Below are 19,928 nucleotides of genomic sequence, written 5' to 3'. Positions count from 1 at the left end.
CGTGCTGTGTGTATGTGTGTGTGTGTGTCAGTAAAGAAGAAAAGAAGAAGGATCAAAGCACGGACCATAGACGATGATCTCAAGGTTGTTGACACACTTGGGACGGTTAGCTTCTTTCCACAGGTCTCATGTACTGTACAGTATCATCAAGATGTTAAGATGATGATCAATAAATGAGTGACATGCACTGAATCAAGCCAAAGAAAGTCAAAGTTAAATACAATGAGCAAAAGAAACATGTGAGAACGCTAATGCTTTCGTCTTGAAAATGTCTATTGTTCCTCTCGTCCGTACTTCATGGAACAGTATAACATAGTCGATGCTATGTGATAGTTGATGGTATTGTGATGTATCGCTATGTATTTTTATCCAGGTGTTGCGGAATGTGACCTGTCATCTGTGGACTGAATAGTCCGTTACTGGTAGACATGGTTCTCCTCGTACCACGTAAAATGTCCATCGTTCTATTATTCAGGCCATAACTGTACTGCAGATAATGGTCATACATCTCATTCATTTTCATTTCGTTTTGTTTGGTTTAATTCTTCTTTTACCACTTCACCTGATTTACTTTTTCTACGCAATATTCCATTCTGTTCCTTGCGCTGATCCTTTTCACCTTTTTCCAATAGATATGTAAGATTGATAGATTTATCCTCTTCCTGATAAATAGATATTTCGTTTTGATCCATAGATCCGTGTAAATATACAAACAACGTTTAACATCGTGCCCTTCTTCTTCTTCTGGTTTCAATCACAATCATAAACGGAGATGAAAAATAAAACCATGATGAAATATGATGACAACTTGATTACCTCAACAACAAAAACAAAAAACAAAAGCCCAAAACCAAAATCGATACTGAAATCAAGGTAGGATATATTCAGCAGACCCGAATTGATGAAATTCCGTACATATATAAGACTGCGTTATATATCATATTTCAATCCGTTCGGATCCGACTCCAGAGGATTCGTAATTTCATGAACCGATACCTGAGTTAGATGGTTCGCAGTAGCCATGGTGGGTAATATCGATTTCTCATTTGTGATCGGTTGTTGTTGTTGTTGTTGTTGTTGTTGTGACAATGTTGAATTTTGGAAATCATCGTAATTGAGATTCACATCTTCTATTCCCATATGAGTCAAATTCGAGCTATTATCGTTAATGTTGATTTCTCCATTCATTGTAGTCATTGTTTCAGCTCCGGCTCCAGCTTCAGCTTCAGCTTCCGCTTTTGCCTTTTTAGCTTTTGCTTTTCTTCCTGGACGTCCCTCATCTGGTACACCAGGTTGAACAGTCCACCAACCTCCTTTCCCACCCGAGTCATCAGGTGTTCCATCGGGTTTGTTAACTCGGACGAACATTTTTCTATTAGCGTTAAATGAACGAATAAAAAACCATCAGCTGTCAGTTCTTGTGCATGTCACTCATTAAATGATGATGAGGATTGAGAAGGAGAGCGGAGTAGGAAGGGAGAGCAAAACCAACTCACTTTAACGATAAATTATGTCGTATACTATTCTGCCAACCTGCCGTTTTCTTCTCATCCAACGTCTTGAAGAATGGGAACCTATCCGCTATCGACGAGTAAATCTGAGATAGTTGTAATCTACAGTCGGGAGCAGATTCAATCGCATGTCGAATCATCTCATGATATGGATAAGGTGGTTTACAATCGTATCCCGGTGCATCACCTTCAGTAGGTAATTCATTGACTTTTCTTCCACCACCGGTGGTAGAAGTGGTAGAGGTAGAAGGGATAGTAGATGATATTATTGAAGATTGACTTGTCGATGAAGAGTTGGGTGCTTTCCTCCTTAGACTGGTTGAGATTGCATCTTCTTCCTCATGATCATCATCAACTTGTTCTAAACCGGAACCATTGTTCGAAATTGTATCATTCAACGGTACGAGGTAATCTATATCCTCATTCAGTTGAGGTAAGAAATTGAATTTTGATATTGCTTGAGGAGGCGGTGAGAGTGTACCTCTGGAAGATCTGTTGAATTTCCTTTGCGAAGAGGACATCATCTCTTTCGCAGAACTAAATCCACCAATCGTTCTTCTTCTCTTATGGCCATTGCTGTGGGTTGTGGATGATCCAGTCAATAAAGAAGTGATGGGCGATCCCTCGACTGCTTCAGCAGCAGCTAACAGACCATGTAATTTATCAGGTGTTGAAGCTCTCCTTCTATGCTTCGAGCTAAAGCCTGATTCGGGTGATTGACTAGCACGACGTTTCTTACTTTCCACCATCGTATTATTCACATCGATATCGATATCGATATCATTATCTCCAGGTAATGATTTGGCTTTTAACGTAGGCGTTTTATCTGCCAGGGTTGCTATCTCGGCAAATTCCTCTAAAACAGATCGCGTAGCGGGTGTATCAGGTAATTGTCTCTTGGAGCTAGATATGGGTGACACCAGAGTAGACTGTGTAGGTGATCTTGATTGACTTTGACTTTGTTGTTGTTTGTTTTTCTTTGCCGATCCATGTACACCACCGTTGATACCGGATGTCTTTGTCGTAATCTGCTTGGCAGGTTCGATTTCCTCTTCATCAGTTATGTCTTTACCATGCCATACCAGTCCGCGTATGTTGGGTGGTTCAGACGAAGTACCAGTTGGATAGTCCCATTGTGAGTGAGGAAAGGCTGCTAATACAGCTTTGGAGATTTCCTCAACTTCGGGAGCTCGAGGGAATCTTTCCAGGAGTAGGTGTCGGATACCATTGAGTGGCATACAGGGTGTGAGGACTGTGTGAGGAGGTGGTAGGTGATGGAAGTTTGTACGGAGCCTAACAAATCCAAGAGTGTCAGCATACATTTAATGGGTTTTACTGAAATGAGTAGAGGTCGATGTGGTGTCTTATCGATCATATAGGGAATAGTCATGGTCATGATTGATCACTCACCAAGAAATCAAATCAATACTCGCTCCATTCCTCAAGACCATCTTTGCCTGGAAGGCAGGTGCAAGTGGACTGCTACCTTCTTTCTTGTTCGTATCTACAGTCAACTTATCTTGTTGCTGCTTTACATTATCATCTTCTACTTCTTCCTTGTTGTCATTGTTGTCATCGTTGTCATCATCATCGAATAATTTCCTTTCAATCTTTGTCCGATCACTTGCCAGACCCCTTTCGGACCTACCGTACTCCCCTGGCCGATAGGGCGAGTATGGGGTATAGGTGGTAGAGTGATACCTAGATGAAGAAGGGTGATTGGGATCGAATGAAGGTGGGAATCTCAACGACCCTATACCATTTCCATTGTTCGTTGATGTAGATACGGAGATGGATATACTAGATGAGGTAGAAGGGGACATCGATAATGGTGTAGGATAGAATTTGTTGATGGACGTGGTAGTGTTGTTGTTAGAGGTTTTACGAGGTGATGTTCGAGTTGGTGGTGACTGATATAACATAACGAACGAAATGGTCAACATGATGCCCATGAATTGATAAGTATTATAAGAGATGGTTGATGGGATACTTACTTGTACAGCACCAAGAAGACTTTCTTTCCCAGCAGGCATTGTTCAAAATGACGATAGATAGGTTGATAAATGTTTTGTTCCCTTCGAAACAATAACCGATATTAGCTTAGCTCATAGATTTCTGGATTGTTTACGAGGAAGTATGTTGGGTATAAATGATAAGCAGGGATGTCGAGTGGGTCGAGTCAGGACAATCTCATCGAATGAATGACTCAGATGTAGGAGTTACAAGGAGGCTTTCTTTCTCCCATTGTTTTTCCTCCCCCTCCACTATTGACAGACCAATGAGAAGTTGTACTCGACTCACTTTACCGTATATACCAAGATCTGTAGTTGACTTTTCGAGAATATCTTGATGAGCAAGGGCGATTATACGAGTAGGCCGATAGATGGATAGGTTGGGACGAGATTAGACTGTCTAATAGAGTCAAAGGTTGTACAAGCCAAACTGTACCAAACACAATACAAAGAAAGGGAGTTTTACGATGTGACGTTGTTTATTCGTTTGTTCGTTGGGAAGGTGGAGGTGAACACGAAGCCTGACTATCGAAGTCTACCTAGAAATGCAGTAAGAGCAAGCTCTATGTATGAAGAATGAGAGTGAGAATGAGAATGATGATGGTCAACAACAACAACAACAATGATACTGTATAGTGGTTGGATGTGTGATCAACGATTTGTCTGGAATCCATTCAGGGATCAAAATCGCAAATGCAAAAACAAAAACAAATAAACAAATCTTATTCCCACTCATCTACTCATACATCGGACATACTGTGTTTGACTGACTACTTAATACGTAGTGATATATGCATGCTGGCTCATGCGGATGTGGATGCATGATCATGTTGTACAAATGAAGTTGATGCAGGGGTGGTATGAAGAATACAATGATGAACAACAATAACAAAAACAAAAACGACCAATCGATAATGATCATAGAAATGCCACAACACTCTCTTCCGCCACGTTTTCCCATACGACGTCATCACCACCATGTACTGTACATCCTAAGAGGGTTTCTCGTAATCTTTCGAGAAATCGATACCCTAAAGACAGGCATGCATGTCAGCAAGGAATGCATAAAACCGATAGAGCGATGCGATCACAATGAGACGACAGGGAAGGAAAAGCCAACCTACCTGCTCTTTCATATGTGTATTGGTAATCTTCAAAGCTCTCGTGGTCTTCTTCTTCTTCTTGACAGGTGCGACATGGGTAACCTTGGTAGGAGCAGGTATGGCTGAGCTCGCAGTGAGTTCCTCTATAAAATGCAATTAAAGTAAAGAGAATTGTCAGTTTCGGGGTTCTGTACAATGGACACGATCCAATAAACTGACGCTCAGCAAGTAACTTCGTGACATCATCCGTCTCTGCCATCGGTACGTCTGCCCATGAGAAGATGAATTCTGAGGTCAGGGGCGTATAGTTAGCACAATATTCTAATCATGAGGAGACAATATCGTTGCACGGGGAAGAAATCAGTAGTAGTGCGGCTCACCGTCATCAACCCTTTTGCCAGCTAATCCTTTTTCCCTCTCATGATCCCAAAAAACCGTCTTCCACCTTCCATTCCCACCTTCATTGATCAAATACCCATTCAAATTCTTCCTTCCTAATCTAGGTAAAGGGATATCCTTGAAATGACCAGTCAAACCTCTCATTATCAATACTTCGCCTTTGGCCTCCAGCTCGCCCAAGGGGTTGATGCCATTTGGCATAGCTTCTCGAAGGGTCTTCACTGGAATACCGGATGTGGGGGTCGAATGGATTCGGATATGCGAACGGATTTCAGGAAGAGTATTCAGTGTTAAGTCTGGCTGTAAGATCATATAATTGTGAATATCATGATTTGATCCGTCTATTGAAGTGTGCGGCTGGATATGGAATCTGAACTTACGATATACATAAACACATTATTGATCTCTTTAAAATCTACTCTGTCCATACCTTTGAGCAACTCTAATGCGGCAGTAGCATCTAATCCAGGGGATGTTTCCTGTACTCTGAAATAGGCATCATGATAACTCATCGTAGCTGCTCGCTATATAGACGATATCCAATCATCAGTATGAATCATGTAAATGAACATGAACATGAGGAATATAAATTTGAGGAAGTAAGCAAGGAAAAGCCCACCTTGAGCTGATGAAACAAGTCTAGAGCAGCCGTCCTGACATCCCTGTACATCCCATGACTCGCAGAATAGATTGGTCTTCCATCCGCACCCGTCGGTATATCTAGAGCGAGAACAATATCATCTACTGTCAATGACCGAGTAGATGGTGGTACTAAAGGATAGCGAGTGACATACTAGGCTTAGACCTTTTACTATCACCCTCTGTTTCCCCCTCCTGCTTCACGCTAGATACGCTCGACGCTCTCCCATTGGTACCGGGTTGAGGGGAGGTGGAAGCCCAGGATGGTGTTTTACGTTTACCGGGATGCATCGTAGGATGTATGATCACTACTGGGCGCAGGAAAGCGTGATCCTCCGACTCAGATGGTGCAGTAAGAGATGGAGAACGAGAAAGAGGATACGAGATATGATAATGAACTGTGGTCTTCCGAGGATCTATGAAGTGCAGTGAGAGGCAACGGAAGCAAACTTGTCAACTGATGTGCGAGTTCGTAATACGTAATACGTAATACGTAATACGATGACCCGAACAGAGAGGCACGGGCCCTCCGTCGGATCACAACCCATCAAAATGTTTTGTTGTCGATTCGGAGCAACAATTGTTCATGTTCTATGCAATGTTGACAAGCATCATCATCCTAGGAGATATTACAGTCTTCATCTATCTTATACGGGGTTGCGGGATCATTGGCTGTTTATTTCTGGTGAAAGTGTAGTGCTGATATTCATATCCCATAATTTTGTCTCCTATCTATCTTCCCATGCGTTACAAGTACCCTTCACCACCTCATCATGCTCCGAGATCGTATACGTCCACCATCGGCCCACTCAAGTCTTCCTAATCCTCCTATAGCTATAGCATAATCTTCACGACACAATATCAATGATGATCGGTATCACCGTCGCTCACCGTCACGCTCACCTCCTCGACCACATATCTCACCACCTCCTCTGAGGGACAGGATGAAATATCGAGACGCTCCCAGGGCGAAATCACCACCTCGTCAGCCCAGACAGCATTCTCCTCGGCGCAGAAAATCGCAGTATGATGATATCCGAGATGAAGGTCGAGGAGATATACCCATACCGCCTTCGACTTTTACCAGACCAGATAATAGAAGGAGATCAACGGGGAGTAGTTTTTAGAAGGGTTTCACTTTTTATGTACATTCCCTTGGTAGCGGGAGTGTCGGAGGAGATCAATGGAAGAGTAAGAAGGAGATTGATAGACTGATAAAGACCATCAGGGTGAGTCACTGATCATCAAAACGTCAATCATGCTAGGCGTTCCACTCTATTTCGTAAAGCATTATGAGCTGATAATTTGAATGTTTAGTATCACAACGGTTCAATCTCCCGTACCCCCTCTTCACCTTCCGTAACCCATATTGTCCTACCCCCTAAACCCCGCCTACCCGCAGAACGTAGTACTGCAGCTACTCACTACCGGACCAGATTTGGTATCGCTAGAACACCAGCAGGATTGGACAGATAATGATCTTATACGTTACTTCGCATATCTCAGAGGTAGCATACCGACAGAAGAACCTAGGGCTGTGCATTCGTCGAAAAGAAAGATGCTACTAAGGCAAGAATGGGTAAATGAATGTGTGAGGCAAGATAGGGTTGTGGGCAGATTTGACGATTTTGCAGGATGGGAAATCAAGTGAGTGTATTGCTAGGGTATGGGATTTTATCACTTTGAGCGTCGATGATGGTATACGTGAATCCATGATCTGTCCAATCCCAACCTGCACAACCAACGTGTTGAGGAGAGGGAAGAAAGCTGATTTAGTATTCCTAGAGGCACATACGATCCTCAACATGTCAATATTACACCGTGGGGCGAACCGCCACTACCACCTCAACAGCCATTACACACACCTCCTTCAACTTCCAACGTCCCACCGAACCCATTTGAGAGTCTTTTGAGACGGTCCAACTCATCTAGCAGTTCTTTGTCCGCTCCTCAAAGCTATAGTAATGTCCAAGATATCCATCCTGTGCTGCCTCTTGCAGCTAGGCTATCGAGTCGCCTTGCCGAAGATCCGTCGATGACATCTCGAAAAATTGACCAGCCAGAGAAAGCTGATAGTCCAGTTCAAGATCCTCGCAATTCAAGAAGGGCAGCCGACGATGATGGGAATGCAACGTCCACGGATCTCGATGGCAGTCTCATGAGTCAGGAACCTGTGAGATCGAAAGTCGAAGAGTAAGCTATATCCTTCGAACCGTGAAAGCGATGCATAGCTGACAACTACCCAATGCTAGATCTAGTATCATGGAGATGGAGACAGCGGATGAACGACCACCTGAAATTGAGACTCCTACTACAGTTCAATTACCCAATGACGAAGATATCAAACCTCTTATTGATGAAGGCATCAAGATTGATACACGACCCGAAACACCGGATTTACCCTCCCAACAGCATTTACCGATGAATGCCCCGCCACCCCCTACACCACCAATGACAGCTTCGAACACCATAGACAGAGATGACATCGGTCTCACCAGTGTAAAGCAACATCAACATGATATGAGAACGACATCTACACCGTCACCGCAACCTCCACTCACCATGCAACCAACCAAATTATCGACCCCTCAGTTGCGTAGTGAACCGAATCTAGGTAATATCACCCCGTCTTCGTCGTATGTTCAGGATCGCCCTGATATTCAGCCTAAAGGGATATTCGCCAGAGGATTGTTACTTCCTTTAGGATTCCATGTTTTTGGATCAGTGAGGGAAAGAAAGTTTATCGAACTGGCAATTACTGTAAGTTAATCATGCTTCGCTATATATTGATACTGCAATACTGAAGGTATGCAATACTATTTTGACTGCATGGCAATAGCGTACAGGCGGAGGTGTGATCGTACCTGAGCCCCAAGCTACTATCCATATCCTTCCTCTCTCACCCACTGAACTACTCATCGAGCCCGAACACTCGCGAATCGTACGGGAAATCTCATCTGATCCCACCCGGGCAGTCGTTTCCGCAGATTGGGTCAATGACTGTATCGAGACTGATCGATTGTTATCGCTTGACGAGTATCGGATGTCTCTAAAAGATAATGATAATGTTAACGGAGATATGATGACTCCTCCGCCCACTGAAAGGGGCTGAAAGGGCTCGTATAGAAGCGAAAGATTATCGGAAGATTAAGATTGATTTGTGCATTGGGTGTGATAACGATGAGGTATTGTTATCGGATGTCGGATCGAAATCGGATGTCTCCCGTGGTTTATCTCGCTAAATTGGGATATCAAAAAGGTTGTATGTCCTATCGGATTTTTTGTGGTTATTTATGCTACTGATTATGATCGGATGTACTTTGTTTGATCTGTTGAAATATCACAGGGAAAGTAGGGCAGAGTGGGGTGAATCGGATTGACTGTACTATCGATTCATCAAATCTCCCGTACATACATGTCACGACAACGTGTCAAAGGTATACCTTTGAGGGACGCGTTAGTACAAGATATCACGAGTAACGATCACGACTGTACAAGCGATTTTCTCGAGGAAGACATGAGTGCATATGACATGTAAACCCCTATCATCCCCTCTCTCTTCATTTTCTTTACCTTCAGATTCAAATTTGGTTCTTTCTCCATTCATCTTAGACCCTCCTCGTTTCTCTTGTCATACTCACCCGACCTATCCTTGGTCAAAGAGATCATCCAGCTTTCATACCGACTTCCCACACTCCGGGCTCAATATCTCTTTCTCTTCCTCTTCCTCCGCAATACCACTACCTCCGTTTCAAAGATGAAGTCGCTATTCAAAGGCAAAAGATTTTACATCTACTGTCCTCCTGATCATCAAGCTGAAGGAGAGAACGAAATCGTTGGCGAGGAAGATTGGGAGAAGGATGTTAGGTATTGCAAGAGTGACATTGAGGTGAGTGGAATTTCATTCCTTTTCCTTTTCCTTTTCCCTCTCAGTCGTAGGTGACCATACCGAGTTTGAGATTCATATGGTTGCATATGCTAATCGCACTTGCTTTACAGTCATACGGTGGACAAGTCATCACCTCCCCGAATTACAACGTCAATCATATCCTCATCTACCCTACTCATCTCGAACGATACCTGGGTAATTTCAACCACAACCACGATTATGGTTGCTCTCATCTCAAACCCGATTTGATTCTTGATATTCCCCTTGAACAAGTCGCTCCGATCGACGATTGGGATCAATTCGAATACGGAATCATCCCTTGGACTGTTGCTAAGATTATTGAAAGATATGGAGACACTACTCCTTCAGGAACAGGGAAAGAGGTGATCCTCAAATTGGGTTGGGTCAAAAGCTGCATCAGTGCTCAGAGAGTGTTGGATCAGAGATATGGTGAATTCGGGTGGGCAGGGATGAGCATCAGGTAAGTCCTGTAGTTCTATCTCGTTCTGCAAGTTTACAAAGAGCTTGCGATTTTATACATACGGCCATCGCTTTTTTTCCTTGACTCTTGACTGATTGATTTGGCGTCAATACAGATCTCGAATCGCTGCCAATGGTGAACCCGAAACTGGGCCGGGTAGATCGTCGACGGACTTGATTGAGATATCAGATGAGGACCTCGACTCGGTTTTCTCCACGCCAAGAGTACGATCTGAACAGTTTCATGACGATGACGAGATGGAGGAACAGGTCGGTGTGCAGATGCTAGTTGAGCGGGAGGAAAGGCAAGATTGCAATTCTGACGATTCAAAACCAACCAATTGTCTACAGAACCTCTAAGGTCAAGGTCAAAAGCTGAACTGAATCCGTTTATTTCTTCATTTATACGAGTAGTATCTCAGCCAATAACTCCGATCATTTCCACAATTCCGCACTTCCTTCTGTCGATCAAGCTAGCGACGATATGATGACAGCCAGCGGACCCAGCTCAGCTATCCCAAGTCAAGCAATACATGAGAAATGGGAGTGTGACATCCACGCTGAGGTGAGTACGGCTCATATTCGCGCACAATCGGAGTTTCAGGTGCAAATCTTGCTAATGATAGTTGAGTTTTCCTAGCTCGATCGACTCCTGGGTCAAAAAGGGAAAAAGAAGGCAGTAATAAATCAAGCTGCACCAGTGGAATCCCTGAGGATTTATCTCCGTAAAGGAGCTTCACTTATCAAATTTATTGTAGAGGTAAGTCGCTATCTTCGTTCGATATCCGACGTGAGTTGAATTGTTTGGCTGATTGATGAGCCCTGCGTCGTAGGACTTGGGCCATACCACCAGGACAATCGAAGTAGCCGATGTCATTGTTCTTCAGAGACTTGACGATGGACCTCCCTCACTTCGATCTAAGACCGAAGACGAACGACAACTCATTGGATCCGCCAAAGAACATCAGAAGGTCGTGTCCTCACAATGGTTGATCGAAAGTTATAAAGCTCGTCAGACCATCAATACTGATCAATTCACAATCAAACTTGCACCTTGCAAACACAAGCCCGCTGTAGCTATCTCTGCTAATTCCCCAATCGCCGGGATCGATCAAGTGGCACTTGTCAGATCGTATCCACCTCTACGCAGTGCAGCCATTAGTTCCTTCAAACCAAACAAGAGATCCCTACCGGTGACAGTCTCCGGGGATGGATCGGACGAAATGAATTCAGAGGACGAGATGGACATGGTAGAATCGTCTGATGACGACTACAATGACGATAAGGACAACAACACGTTCCGATTCAAACGAGCCAAAAAGGTGTATGGTGTTTCCGCAAGGCCATCGGTCATACGTGATCAAGCCCAAAGACGACGACGTGACGAACACTTATGTAGACTCATCCTGGATCAGCCTGAAGGAATTGGTATGTACGCTTACTTGACAGGGTGTGAGCCCAAAGTGAGTACCAAGCTATCTCTCTGCCTCATCTGCTTGGTGGAAATACCGTACAAATGCTTGTCGGGGGCAATACCTGATCCTGTGAACCTCACTTTCTGTAGTACGGGATAACCAATTGGGGGAAATCTTACAATTCTCACAAACAAACTGGAAGAATCGACCAGATGGTCAAGAACATGAGAGAACAGATGAGCAAAAGGAAGAAGGCGGAGTCAAAAGAACATATGTGAGAGTGAGATTCAGATTGGACGATTCTGATTTGATCAATATGAACACTCTCGATCGTTTCCTTCTTTTCCTTTCAAACGATGGTACACTATATTGCTTAGTGATTATGTGATATGACATGTAAGTTTACTGTATACAGCACAAGGAAATAAGTTAGTGCAGTATACATCAACGGCTGGTTGACTTCTCTTGCTGTCATGATGCTACTGCATGACCTCTCGAGTTCAGGGGAGAGAGTTCGTAACCTTGTTCTTTCAACATTCATAAGTATCGAGAAGCAAGAAAAGTGGATCTGTGTGGTGTAATATGTATACAACATTGAATTTCGAAAGTACAAGTACCTAACTTTGAGTTACGAAGTGATATGTACGAGTCAATACAGTAATTCACGATCCGATCAATCGTTTCATACGAATATAGGTCCATCTGATCGATTTGTATCAAATCAACAAAATGCCTCCTTCCCATCCTAATTCCTTCATTACATCCAACCAAAAAATTGGTCTTTCAATTTCACTTCCATTAATTTCGTCGGAATCGGTATTGGTCATGATATTCCTCTCTTCCCACATTTTCTCAATTAACATCCAGATAAATTTCGTATTACCGAATAAAAAGGAGTTTTTATTCAAATTCAAAAACAACCCTCTGAAAAAAGGTTGTAAGCAAGGTAAACAATGACATGCTGAGATTGCAATTGGGAAAATCAATGTACGTATAAATTCGTTCGTCCCAGTGATTGCTCCCGTTCCCGTGGTCATAGTCGTCATTCGCTTCTTCTTTTCTGTTCCGATCGCAGTTTGGGTTCCAACAGTGGCTGTGGTTGCGGTTTGAGATTGTGTTTGTCTATTTTCTATTATCTTGAGTTGTCTGATCAAATTGATAATTTCATTTATAGGTTCTTGAACAGTCGATAATTTCGGGAAAGGTCCATTTATAGTTATAGACAATAATATTTTGGTCGATTCGTAGTACGCATCACTCATTAATTGACCTTTTAACCTTGTGTCCGTATCTTCCATCTCATTTCCATTTGAACTTGATCGACGGACATGAAGATGATGATTTGAATTTGGGAAATATTGTCTTTCCCTTATTGATCTTTCATTCAACAAGACTTTAATCTCATTACCTCTTCTAACGAGTTCTTCAAGATCCAATGTACCTTTTTGGTATTGCTCCGCTCGCCATTCGGATAAAGCGACTGTTTCAGCTAGTGCAAGTAACTAGATGTAATGATTCAAGTAAATGAGCGAAGCGCGATCAAAGATGACTTATCATTATCCTTCCTAGCGAGGAAAGAAAGGAAGAGAACTTACAGTGGTGTTATCTATATCATCTAAATTCGGTACGATCTCCTTTAACCCATTTGCCCTTCCAATCCCACTTCCATCCGATAAGAAGTCAATAGACGAACGATTCAACAACGATCTGTAGATTGGTAATAACTCTGACGCTTTATTTTCAGTGATAGACCCAAAGATATCTGTGCGTATTATAGCTTGTAGGAAATGTCGATATCTTTTCCAAGGCGATCCTTTCTGCTTTTGATGTGAATGAGTGCTAGTGGGAATAGTGGAAGGTGTAAATATTCCTAATTCTGGTGAATCTCTTAAAGCACCCCATAGATATTTCCTAGCTATTCTAAGCGCTTCGACCCATTCAGATGCTATTCCACCACTGAAGATCACGTATGATATGGCAGATATAGAGGAAACCAACAACCCATCGGTTTCATTCGGATCAGATGTCGGCGATCGTAAGCTCTTTATCGTTTTATCGAAAGATCTCTCAGCTACTTCTTTATCCTTCTCTCCTTCCTCTCCTTCGTCTTCTTGTATCCGAAGTGTCCTCAGCTCTTCTTCATCATCTACTGCTACAATATCATCCCAAACGACACCTTCCCCTCGGCTATCCTTATTCTTATCGTTCCTGGTCTTATCTTTGTTCTTGTACACGCTGAGATGTAATGCCGCTAGAGCTTTCAGACCATTCATGACAGTATCATCCCTCATCGCTAGCGGAGCCAACAGATCCGCCGCTGACGATTTCATAGTAAACCTGAATTGCAATGGCAAGACGACATTGAGATAATGATGGAAATACCTATCGACTGAATCAGGTGATGGACTCTTACTAAGCGATCTAGGTGGGATGGGCGAGGGCGACAGCAGATTGGATAATATGTCGGGTTGACAGTTCAGAAGGTATATCCATAGATCTTCAAGGGGAGATTCGGGATTGGATAGTTCGATAAGTGAAGAGGGAGTATCGGGATTGGAGCTTGAACTTTGACTCTGATACTGATTCTGATAGTATTCTGCAGGAGGTGGATAGGTATAACTTTTAGTGAACGGTCCTTCGATCGCATTGGGACTTGGACAAGGAGATGGATGTTGATATTGACTTCGATGAGGACCCTGAGAATGATTTGGATTCCATGGATGTCTCGCCAACGAGCCTGTTATAGGATGGTTCAGACTGCTGATCAGAGGTGCCCAAGTCAAAGGAGCAGGAGCAGATAAGTTTTGAGATTGCGCGACGACTTGTGGGTATAAGACTGATGAGGTGGGAACGGTGATTGATCGTGAGGGACCACTCATAGATGAAGATGATATATTATGGTTGTCTTCCAATCCCATTGCATCGTCTTCTTCTTCTTCTTCTTCGTCCGTGTCCTGTTTATGTCTTTTCCTCTTAAACGGATTACTGGAAGAAGCAACTATTGCGAGGTTGCCGCCCATCTCACTCTGATACTTTTCTATCTGTTGTTCTGGTTGGGGTTCAGGTTCAGCCTTTCCTTTTCCCTTTGCTGTTGGTGTGGGGGTCGGTTTCGGTTTCGGTCCTGTTTTCGTTTTGGGCTGTCCAGTCTTCTTACTCCTTCGTCTCTCGTTGGATTTCTGTTTACTATTGATTTCCATCACATCAAAGCCAACCATCTTGAGCTAATCTATCACATATGATATGATATAGCGGATAATCACTTACATTTCTTCTCTCAACTTCATCTCCATATCTTTCTCTTTCAACCATGATGGTCTCTGGACCGAGTATCCCATACATTCCAGCCCCAATCTCGCACAGCTATCACAAGTGGGTTTGGCTTCGTCGCATCGCTTCATGGATCGACAGTCAGCATTGTTCACCGTGTCTTGGAATGAAATGATTCAAAATTATATGAATACGAAAGAGATATGTCCTCACCTTCTTACGTATCCTACAAGTTATACAACCCGTCTTTCCTCTCTTGATCGGCGTTGACGTCGGTGTCGTCGTTAAGATAGCATTTCCATCATGCTGTTGAGAGTGAATGTGGGTATAAGCAGGGATATGACTGGGACCTGCACTTGAGCTAGATGTGGAAGCGGAAGCCGAAGCAGATGGAGGATCGGAATAAGATGATCTTGGTGATATTGCAAATACCGATGTATTTGCCATATAAGGATGTTGCTGCGGTTGATATCGTTGAAAATAGGGTTGATGATTATCATTGCTGCCGCTGCCGCTACTGCTATTGTTGTTATTGTTGCGGTTCACATTGTTATGACCGAAGTAGTAATGACTTGAATATGACATCTTGTCATCGTTCATTTCGAGGCGACATTGATGATTTATTTATCTCCAATTCGGTCCTTGACTGCTGACCTTGTTCTAAGTTGTTGTAAAGAATGATGGAAGTTTCTCAATAATCAAGATTAGGATGAAGATAAAGACGAGCGAATACGCATAAAAATCCAGGTTCACACGTCGAGTAAGACAGCCTAATATCTCTCTGCCCCTCTTTCTCGGCGCAGTGGAATCGGCCACTTTCACTTGGCGGTATCGGCTTCCGCAAGCACACGGCTCGAGTACTATTCCCCAAAGGGGTGATAATCAAATTTCATTCAATCGTGCCTGGTTTAATTGGTTTTCAATTTGTTTGACCCGAAACTCAAAATCGAAAAAACGGGTAGAAACGGTCCGTGAGTCGCCTTTAACGGTATGTCACTTATATGGACACTTATCTGATAAGGACATTCAATACTCCGTATACTCTTGATCCTGTCTACATATTCGCAATTGGTAGTACATGATATGACAGCCAGATAGAAATACAATTACAGTCCTTCATACCACCGTTCATCCGTTTATAGGTAGAGCATCAAAGCAATTATTTACCTTCTCTTTCCTTCAACTCCCTCAGAGCTCGTTCATACCCTCTACGTTCAGCTTCTTCCATCTCCCTCGGCTTCTTCCCTTCTCCCTGGAGTTCATTGGCCTTCACATCCGCCTCGGCCTCTGGAATATTGTTAGGGTTTATTTCCTCCTTTTCTTCCACTGGAGTGCTATCTCCCTTATCCAAGGCAGTCTCATCACCCTCCATTACCCTCTTCGCCCTCTTCTTCAAACTCTCCTTCCTTTCCTTGACCTTCTCGGGTCTGGTAAGGTCTTGGAATTTCTTGCTTAGGCTATCTTTTTCCTCTGGCGATAGAGAATCAAGCGATTCGATAGATAGTAATCTCCTAGGTTGTTCCAATACGATCTCACGGGGTGCCGAAAATTTGTTTTGGAATGCTTTCGTCAGACCTCGTATAGGCAGTGATATCGCTCCGACTATACCTATAAGAGTTGACATTGTCATTGTCAGTTGACGGGCCACGCGATCCCCGTAATGACGTTACCTACCGGCTGCTGGACGAGCAGTAACATTTACGTCTATTTGCAATCATGATCAGCTTTGCGAAGATCTTGGCGATATGGAAAACAGACATACAACTCCTTCCCATCCCTTTGATCGCACCGACAAAGCCCTATTGTAAAGATATTTTCATGAGATATGACCATACAGTGACACATAAAGAGGTTCACTCACTTCCTTCTTGGCACCTTCCACCGGTTCTCTAACCAAACCCGTTATTCCGTCCCAATAACCGTAGAAAACGCCCTTTGCGCCTTCTTTCACTCCACTCTCAAAATCGTCTACTTTACCTCTTTCTCTCACTTGTTCCGAACCGATCATTCTCGGAATGTTATCCATCCCTTCGTATATGTTATCGATGATGTTGACCATACCTGTTTTCACATCATCAGTCCTCCATTCGCTACACAGGAATCGTGAACCAACCCTTCGGTATGGCTGTGGTAGTGTTGATTATTCCTTTTGGCTAAGAGTTGTGAAATCAATGCATCAATTCCCATGTATCGCATGCTTTGATCTTCTCGAAGTGGTGACTTACCGGATTGTAGAAAATTTGAGCGATACCAGCATAATAACCCGTTATCGTACCCAAGATCGCACTAGCACCTCCACTGATGGGATCGACCACTCTCCTTTTCGAGTCGTACTCTTTCGCTCGGTGAACTTCCAATTCCTTCCAATCGAGTTTTCCCTTCTCGACCATCAAAGCAGCTACAACACCACTCAGCCTCAAACATAATTTGTCCGACCACCATGTCGCTATCTGATCAGGATCCACGTCGCATCTAGGTGGATCAAGATGAAGCGTTAGCTCAGCAACAGGGACTGACTGTTCTGCATAATTACCTCATATTGAGTAAAGGCAAGTGATTATGGAATGATTCCACGCCTTTCACTTCGCCAGACTCCGACTTTATCTTATCTGCCATACCCTTGGCTGCGGCTTTTGCATGAGGAGAAGTAGCAAACTCAATCGCTTTGGCTAGGTTTTCCGTCGTGAGAGTCTTTTGAGGGATCGGAGGGGGTCCAGCTCCCGCTTTATGTATCATCTCACCCCAAAAGCTAAGTAATCGGTCAGTATGATTCCGTATAAATCAGGTATCGTGACTGACGCTTGATCACCAAAGAATGGGACAACGATCGTAGGTAAGCCGTTTCTTAGTCCGATTGCCGTGGTGCCCGCGCCTGTTCTTGTGATCAGCTCAAGGCGCGTATAGGCTGGGAAGCTCAGCTTACCTCCATGGTGACACACAGCGCTAACTCGTCCTTCTGAGAACAACCAATCATGCGGAATATTGCCTATGAATGCGATAAGCAAAGAACCACGATTGAAAGGGCCTCGCTCACCCTTTAGGATGAACACGTTGTCTGGCACGTCACAACCTCCCAAACCACCCCATCCCGCACTGACTAAAGCTCTTACATTGGAATGTTTAACAGCTTCGAAGATTGTTTCTGTGTAGCGAAGTCAGCTTCTTCCCATTATCCCACAGAGGCGAGTGTACAGCCTACTGGTCATTGCAGTCGCATCTTCCACTACAACTGAACCGAAGCTGCGAGGTGCATCAGCATCTGTGCGATACTCTCATGTGCTCTAGCTTACCCGATATATATCGGAGGTCCACCAGCTCCCAAAAATTCTTTCAATTCCTGATCAGGTTCATAATCCTTGTCACCCTCCAAGAAGTAGAAGCCGGATATATCTATTACTCATATGAGCTGATTTAAACTTGTATTTCGGTTTCCTCCGCTTACCAATATGATTCTTCCAATCTTTCGGCTTCTCGATCAGCCCTTCGCTCCAGCAGTACGTCCAAGGTACTTTCAGTCTATCTACCACAGAGGGACCCGAACTCATCGATAACGGTTCCAGATAGAGGGTCTTGCTTCGGAAAGAATTAATAACATCTCCTAAACCTTGCCAGGTACTGTACTGCATCGTCAGCTACATCGTGCTTTCTTCGGGTAAGAAGAGACTATAGCTTACAGCATTTCGGCCAAAGCGAAACTGAGGTAATTTGTCAATCCTTTCTCCGCATTGGACTGCTCGATTCGCACCAAAGGGTGGTTAAAGGCTGTTGTAGGTGACCAAGGCATCGCTGAGTATTCCAAAAAAGGTCAGCTTGGGACAGGCTGGATGAGATTTCCTGATCAGCTCACTGAAAGTCATATGTAGTGGAAGGCCTAAAGCCTCAGCAATATGTATGTGACCGAAAGCTGGGGGATTACTAATGATCGCATCTGCTGCAAAAGGTCTTCCAGATACTGAGTCAGGCGAATAAGTAGATTTATGAAACCCTTCTAGCATTTCAGCAGTCATCTTTCGCTTGGATGATATGTCGCCATTGGTCAATGATGCCATACCAGGCAAGAGACCGGGATCTTGATGGGTACAGACATCAGCTTCGCAAAAAAAGAACGGGCAGAAGACCGACCGTCAGCTCACTCTTGACCATATATGCCATCAATTCTTTCGGATTCCCTCCCACGTCATAATATTCCAGCTTATCCTCCAGATTCTCCCCGTTTGGACCCTTCTTATCCTTCAAGTATTTCCTCGCTTCCAGAACGAAGTCTTTGAAATCTGGATGAGTAGCTATTCTGATCCGGTGTGAATGGGATGTAATGAGATGCATTGCTAGTGACAAGTATGGTTGAACGTCACCTATAAAATATACCAAACTAATCAGCTTCCAATATTTCAAGTGATGGAGTGTGATACACAAGATTTAGGCTGATCTTAGGACGACTTACCCCTCGACCCGACTATAAATATGACTACATTCAATGGAGGACACTTGACTCCCTTCCTTCGATCCACGGCATACTCCTTGACTGCTCGAGCATAATCCGTCGGAAGATCAGGTAATGGTTTCTTGAGATCCACCCAGATATTGATCATCCCCATATCATCCAGTATCGCTTTGGAGTCTAAACCTGGTCCATCTGATGTAAAGTTGGCGTAGTCTGCAAGTTGTAGATCATCATGTATCAGTTACGCCCAGGTGTTGAGACAGCTTTCCCTTATCAGGGGCTGAGACACATTCAGATACTCACCTATACTCGGGTCCAGCTCTACCTTACCCACTTTGACCCTCCTCACTCCAGCTTCCTTCTCCCTCTTCTCCCTCGCCTTCTTGTCCTTCTGACTCTCATCTTTGGGAATACTAGGATCATCCTCCTCGGCGGGCAAGACCAAAGCTTCACCCTCTTGATCGTCCTCTTGTAAGTAGTATGGTCTATCTTGCTTGGTGACCATGTTGTATATTGGGTTGAGCGGCAAAGGTACCGTTGATTGGATATGTTGCTGAGTGTTATGTGTTATATGTATCGAGATGTCAGCGGACATGTCTAGTGGAGGTGGGTAGCCGTCATAGCTCAAACACGCCCTCATGACGTAGGGAGGAAGTAAATGCCACGTCACTTGGGGATGATATTGAACCAAACAAGTGCATTGCAGTCAACGCGTCAAAGATAAACAAGCGACTGATTTTGATTTCACTTTTGACTTTCGACTGTTCAATCA

General features: G+C 43.7%; 7 protein-coding genes across 7 annotated transcripts; 3 read left to right on the top strand and 4 right to left on the bottom strand.

The window, feature by feature from the left end:
• Nucleotides 1–930: 930 nt before the first annotated feature.
• Nucleotides 931–3,544, bottom strand: L199_004973 (uncharacterized protein; the record flags this gene model as incomplete). The annotated part of the gene is made up of 4 exons (XM_064890688.1): nucleotides 931–1,372; nucleotides 1,497–2,804; nucleotides 2,922–3,421; nucleotides 3,506–3,544. The coding sequence occupies 4 exons, from the start codon at nucleotides 3,542–3,544 to the stop codon at nucleotides 931–933; spliced, it is 2,289 nt and encodes a 762-aa protein (XP_064746760.1).
• A 971-nt stretch (nucleotides 3,545–4,515) lies between these two features.
• On the bottom strand, nucleotides 4,516–5,955 carry L199_004972 (uncharacterized protein; the record flags this gene model as incomplete). The annotated part of the gene is made up of 7 exons (XM_064890687.1): nucleotides 4,516–4,554; nucleotides 4,648–4,769; nucleotides 4,846–4,914; nucleotides 5,007–5,325; nucleotides 5,406–5,549; nucleotides 5,645–5,745; nucleotides 5,820–5,955. The coding sequence occupies 7 exons, from the start codon at nucleotides 5,953–5,955 to the stop codon at nucleotides 4,516–4,518; spliced, it is 930 nt and encodes a 309-aa protein (XP_064746759.1).
• Nucleotides 5,956–6,608: 653 nt separating this feature from the next.
• Nucleotides 6,609–7,140, top strand: L199_004971 (uncharacterized protein; the record flags this gene model as incomplete). The annotated part of the gene is made up of 3 exons (XM_064890686.1): nucleotides 6,609–6,688; nucleotides 6,827–6,893; nucleotides 6,982–7,140. The coding sequence occupies 3 exons, from the start codon at nucleotides 6,609–6,611 to the stop codon at nucleotides 7,138–7,140; spliced, it is 306 nt and encodes a 101-aa protein (XP_064746758.1).
• An 82-nt stretch (nucleotides 7,141–7,222) lies between these two features.
• Nucleotides 7,223–8,776, top strand: L199_004970 (uncharacterized protein; the record flags this gene model as incomplete). Its single annotated transcript, XM_064890685.1, has 4 exons — nucleotides 7,223–7,311; nucleotides 7,450–7,857; nucleotides 7,917–8,424; nucleotides 8,504–8,776. 4 exons carry the CDS (start codon nucleotides 7,223–7,225, stop codon nucleotides 8,774–8,776), a joined length of 1,278 nt encoding a protein of 425 aa, XP_064746757.1.
• Nucleotides 8,777–9,421: 645 nt separating this feature from the next.
• Nucleotides 9,422–11,726, top strand: L199_004969 (uncharacterized protein; the record flags this gene model as incomplete). The annotated part of the gene is made up of 7 exons (XM_064890684.1): nucleotides 9,422–9,553; nucleotides 9,664–10,034; nucleotides 10,150–10,338; nucleotides 10,448–10,598; nucleotides 10,674–10,793; nucleotides 10,867–11,496; nucleotides 11,598–11,726. 7 exons carry the CDS (start codon nucleotides 9,422–9,424, stop codon nucleotides 11,724–11,726), a joined length of 1,722 nt encoding a protein of 573 aa, XP_064746756.1.
• Nucleotides 11,727–12,164: 438 nt separating this feature from the next.
• Nucleotides 12,165–15,162, bottom strand: L199_004968 (uncharacterized protein; the record flags this gene model as incomplete). The annotated part of the gene is made up of 4 exons (XM_064890683.1): nucleotides 12,165–12,950; nucleotides 13,044–14,631; nucleotides 14,713–14,840; nucleotides 14,929–15,162. The coding sequence occupies 4 exons, from the start codon at nucleotides 15,160–15,162 to the stop codon at nucleotides 12,165–12,167; spliced, it is 2,736 nt and encodes a 911-aa protein (XP_064746755.1).
• A 712-nt stretch (nucleotides 15,163–15,874) lies between these two features.
• L199_004967 (uncharacterized protein) lies at nucleotides 15,875–19,661 on the bottom strand (the record flags this gene model as incomplete). The annotated part of the gene is made up of 19 exons (XM_064890682.1): nucleotides 15,875–16,323; nucleotides 16,390–16,419; nucleotides 16,478–16,514; nucleotides 16,577–16,776; nucleotides 16,829–16,868; nucleotides 16,941–17,187; nucleotides 17,249–17,464; nucleotides 17,515–17,587; nucleotides 17,639–17,701; nucleotides 17,750–17,857; nucleotides 17,915–17,955; nucleotides 18,006–18,105; nucleotides 18,158–18,330; nucleotides 18,390–18,501; nucleotides 18,563–18,784; nucleotides 18,849–18,921; nucleotides 18,973–19,067; nucleotides 19,157–19,369; nucleotides 19,460–19,661. 19 exons carry the CDS (start codon nucleotides 19,659–19,661, stop codon nucleotides 15,875–15,877), a joined length of 2,694 nt encoding a protein of 897 aa, XP_064746754.1.
• Between the last annotated feature and the right edge of the window lie 267 nt (nucleotides 19,662–19,928).

Source organism: Kwoniella botswanensis, chromosome 1 (assembly GCF_036426115.1).
Source record: "Kwoniella botswanensis chromosome 1, complete sequence".
NCBI classification, from domain to species: Eukaryota; Fungi; Basidiomycota; class Tremellomycetes; order Tremellales; family Cryptococcaceae; genus Kwoniella; species Kwoniella botswanensis.
The sequence above is the reverse complement of the archived record's forward strand: the minus strand, read 5'-3'. Positions and strand labels throughout refer to the sequence as shown.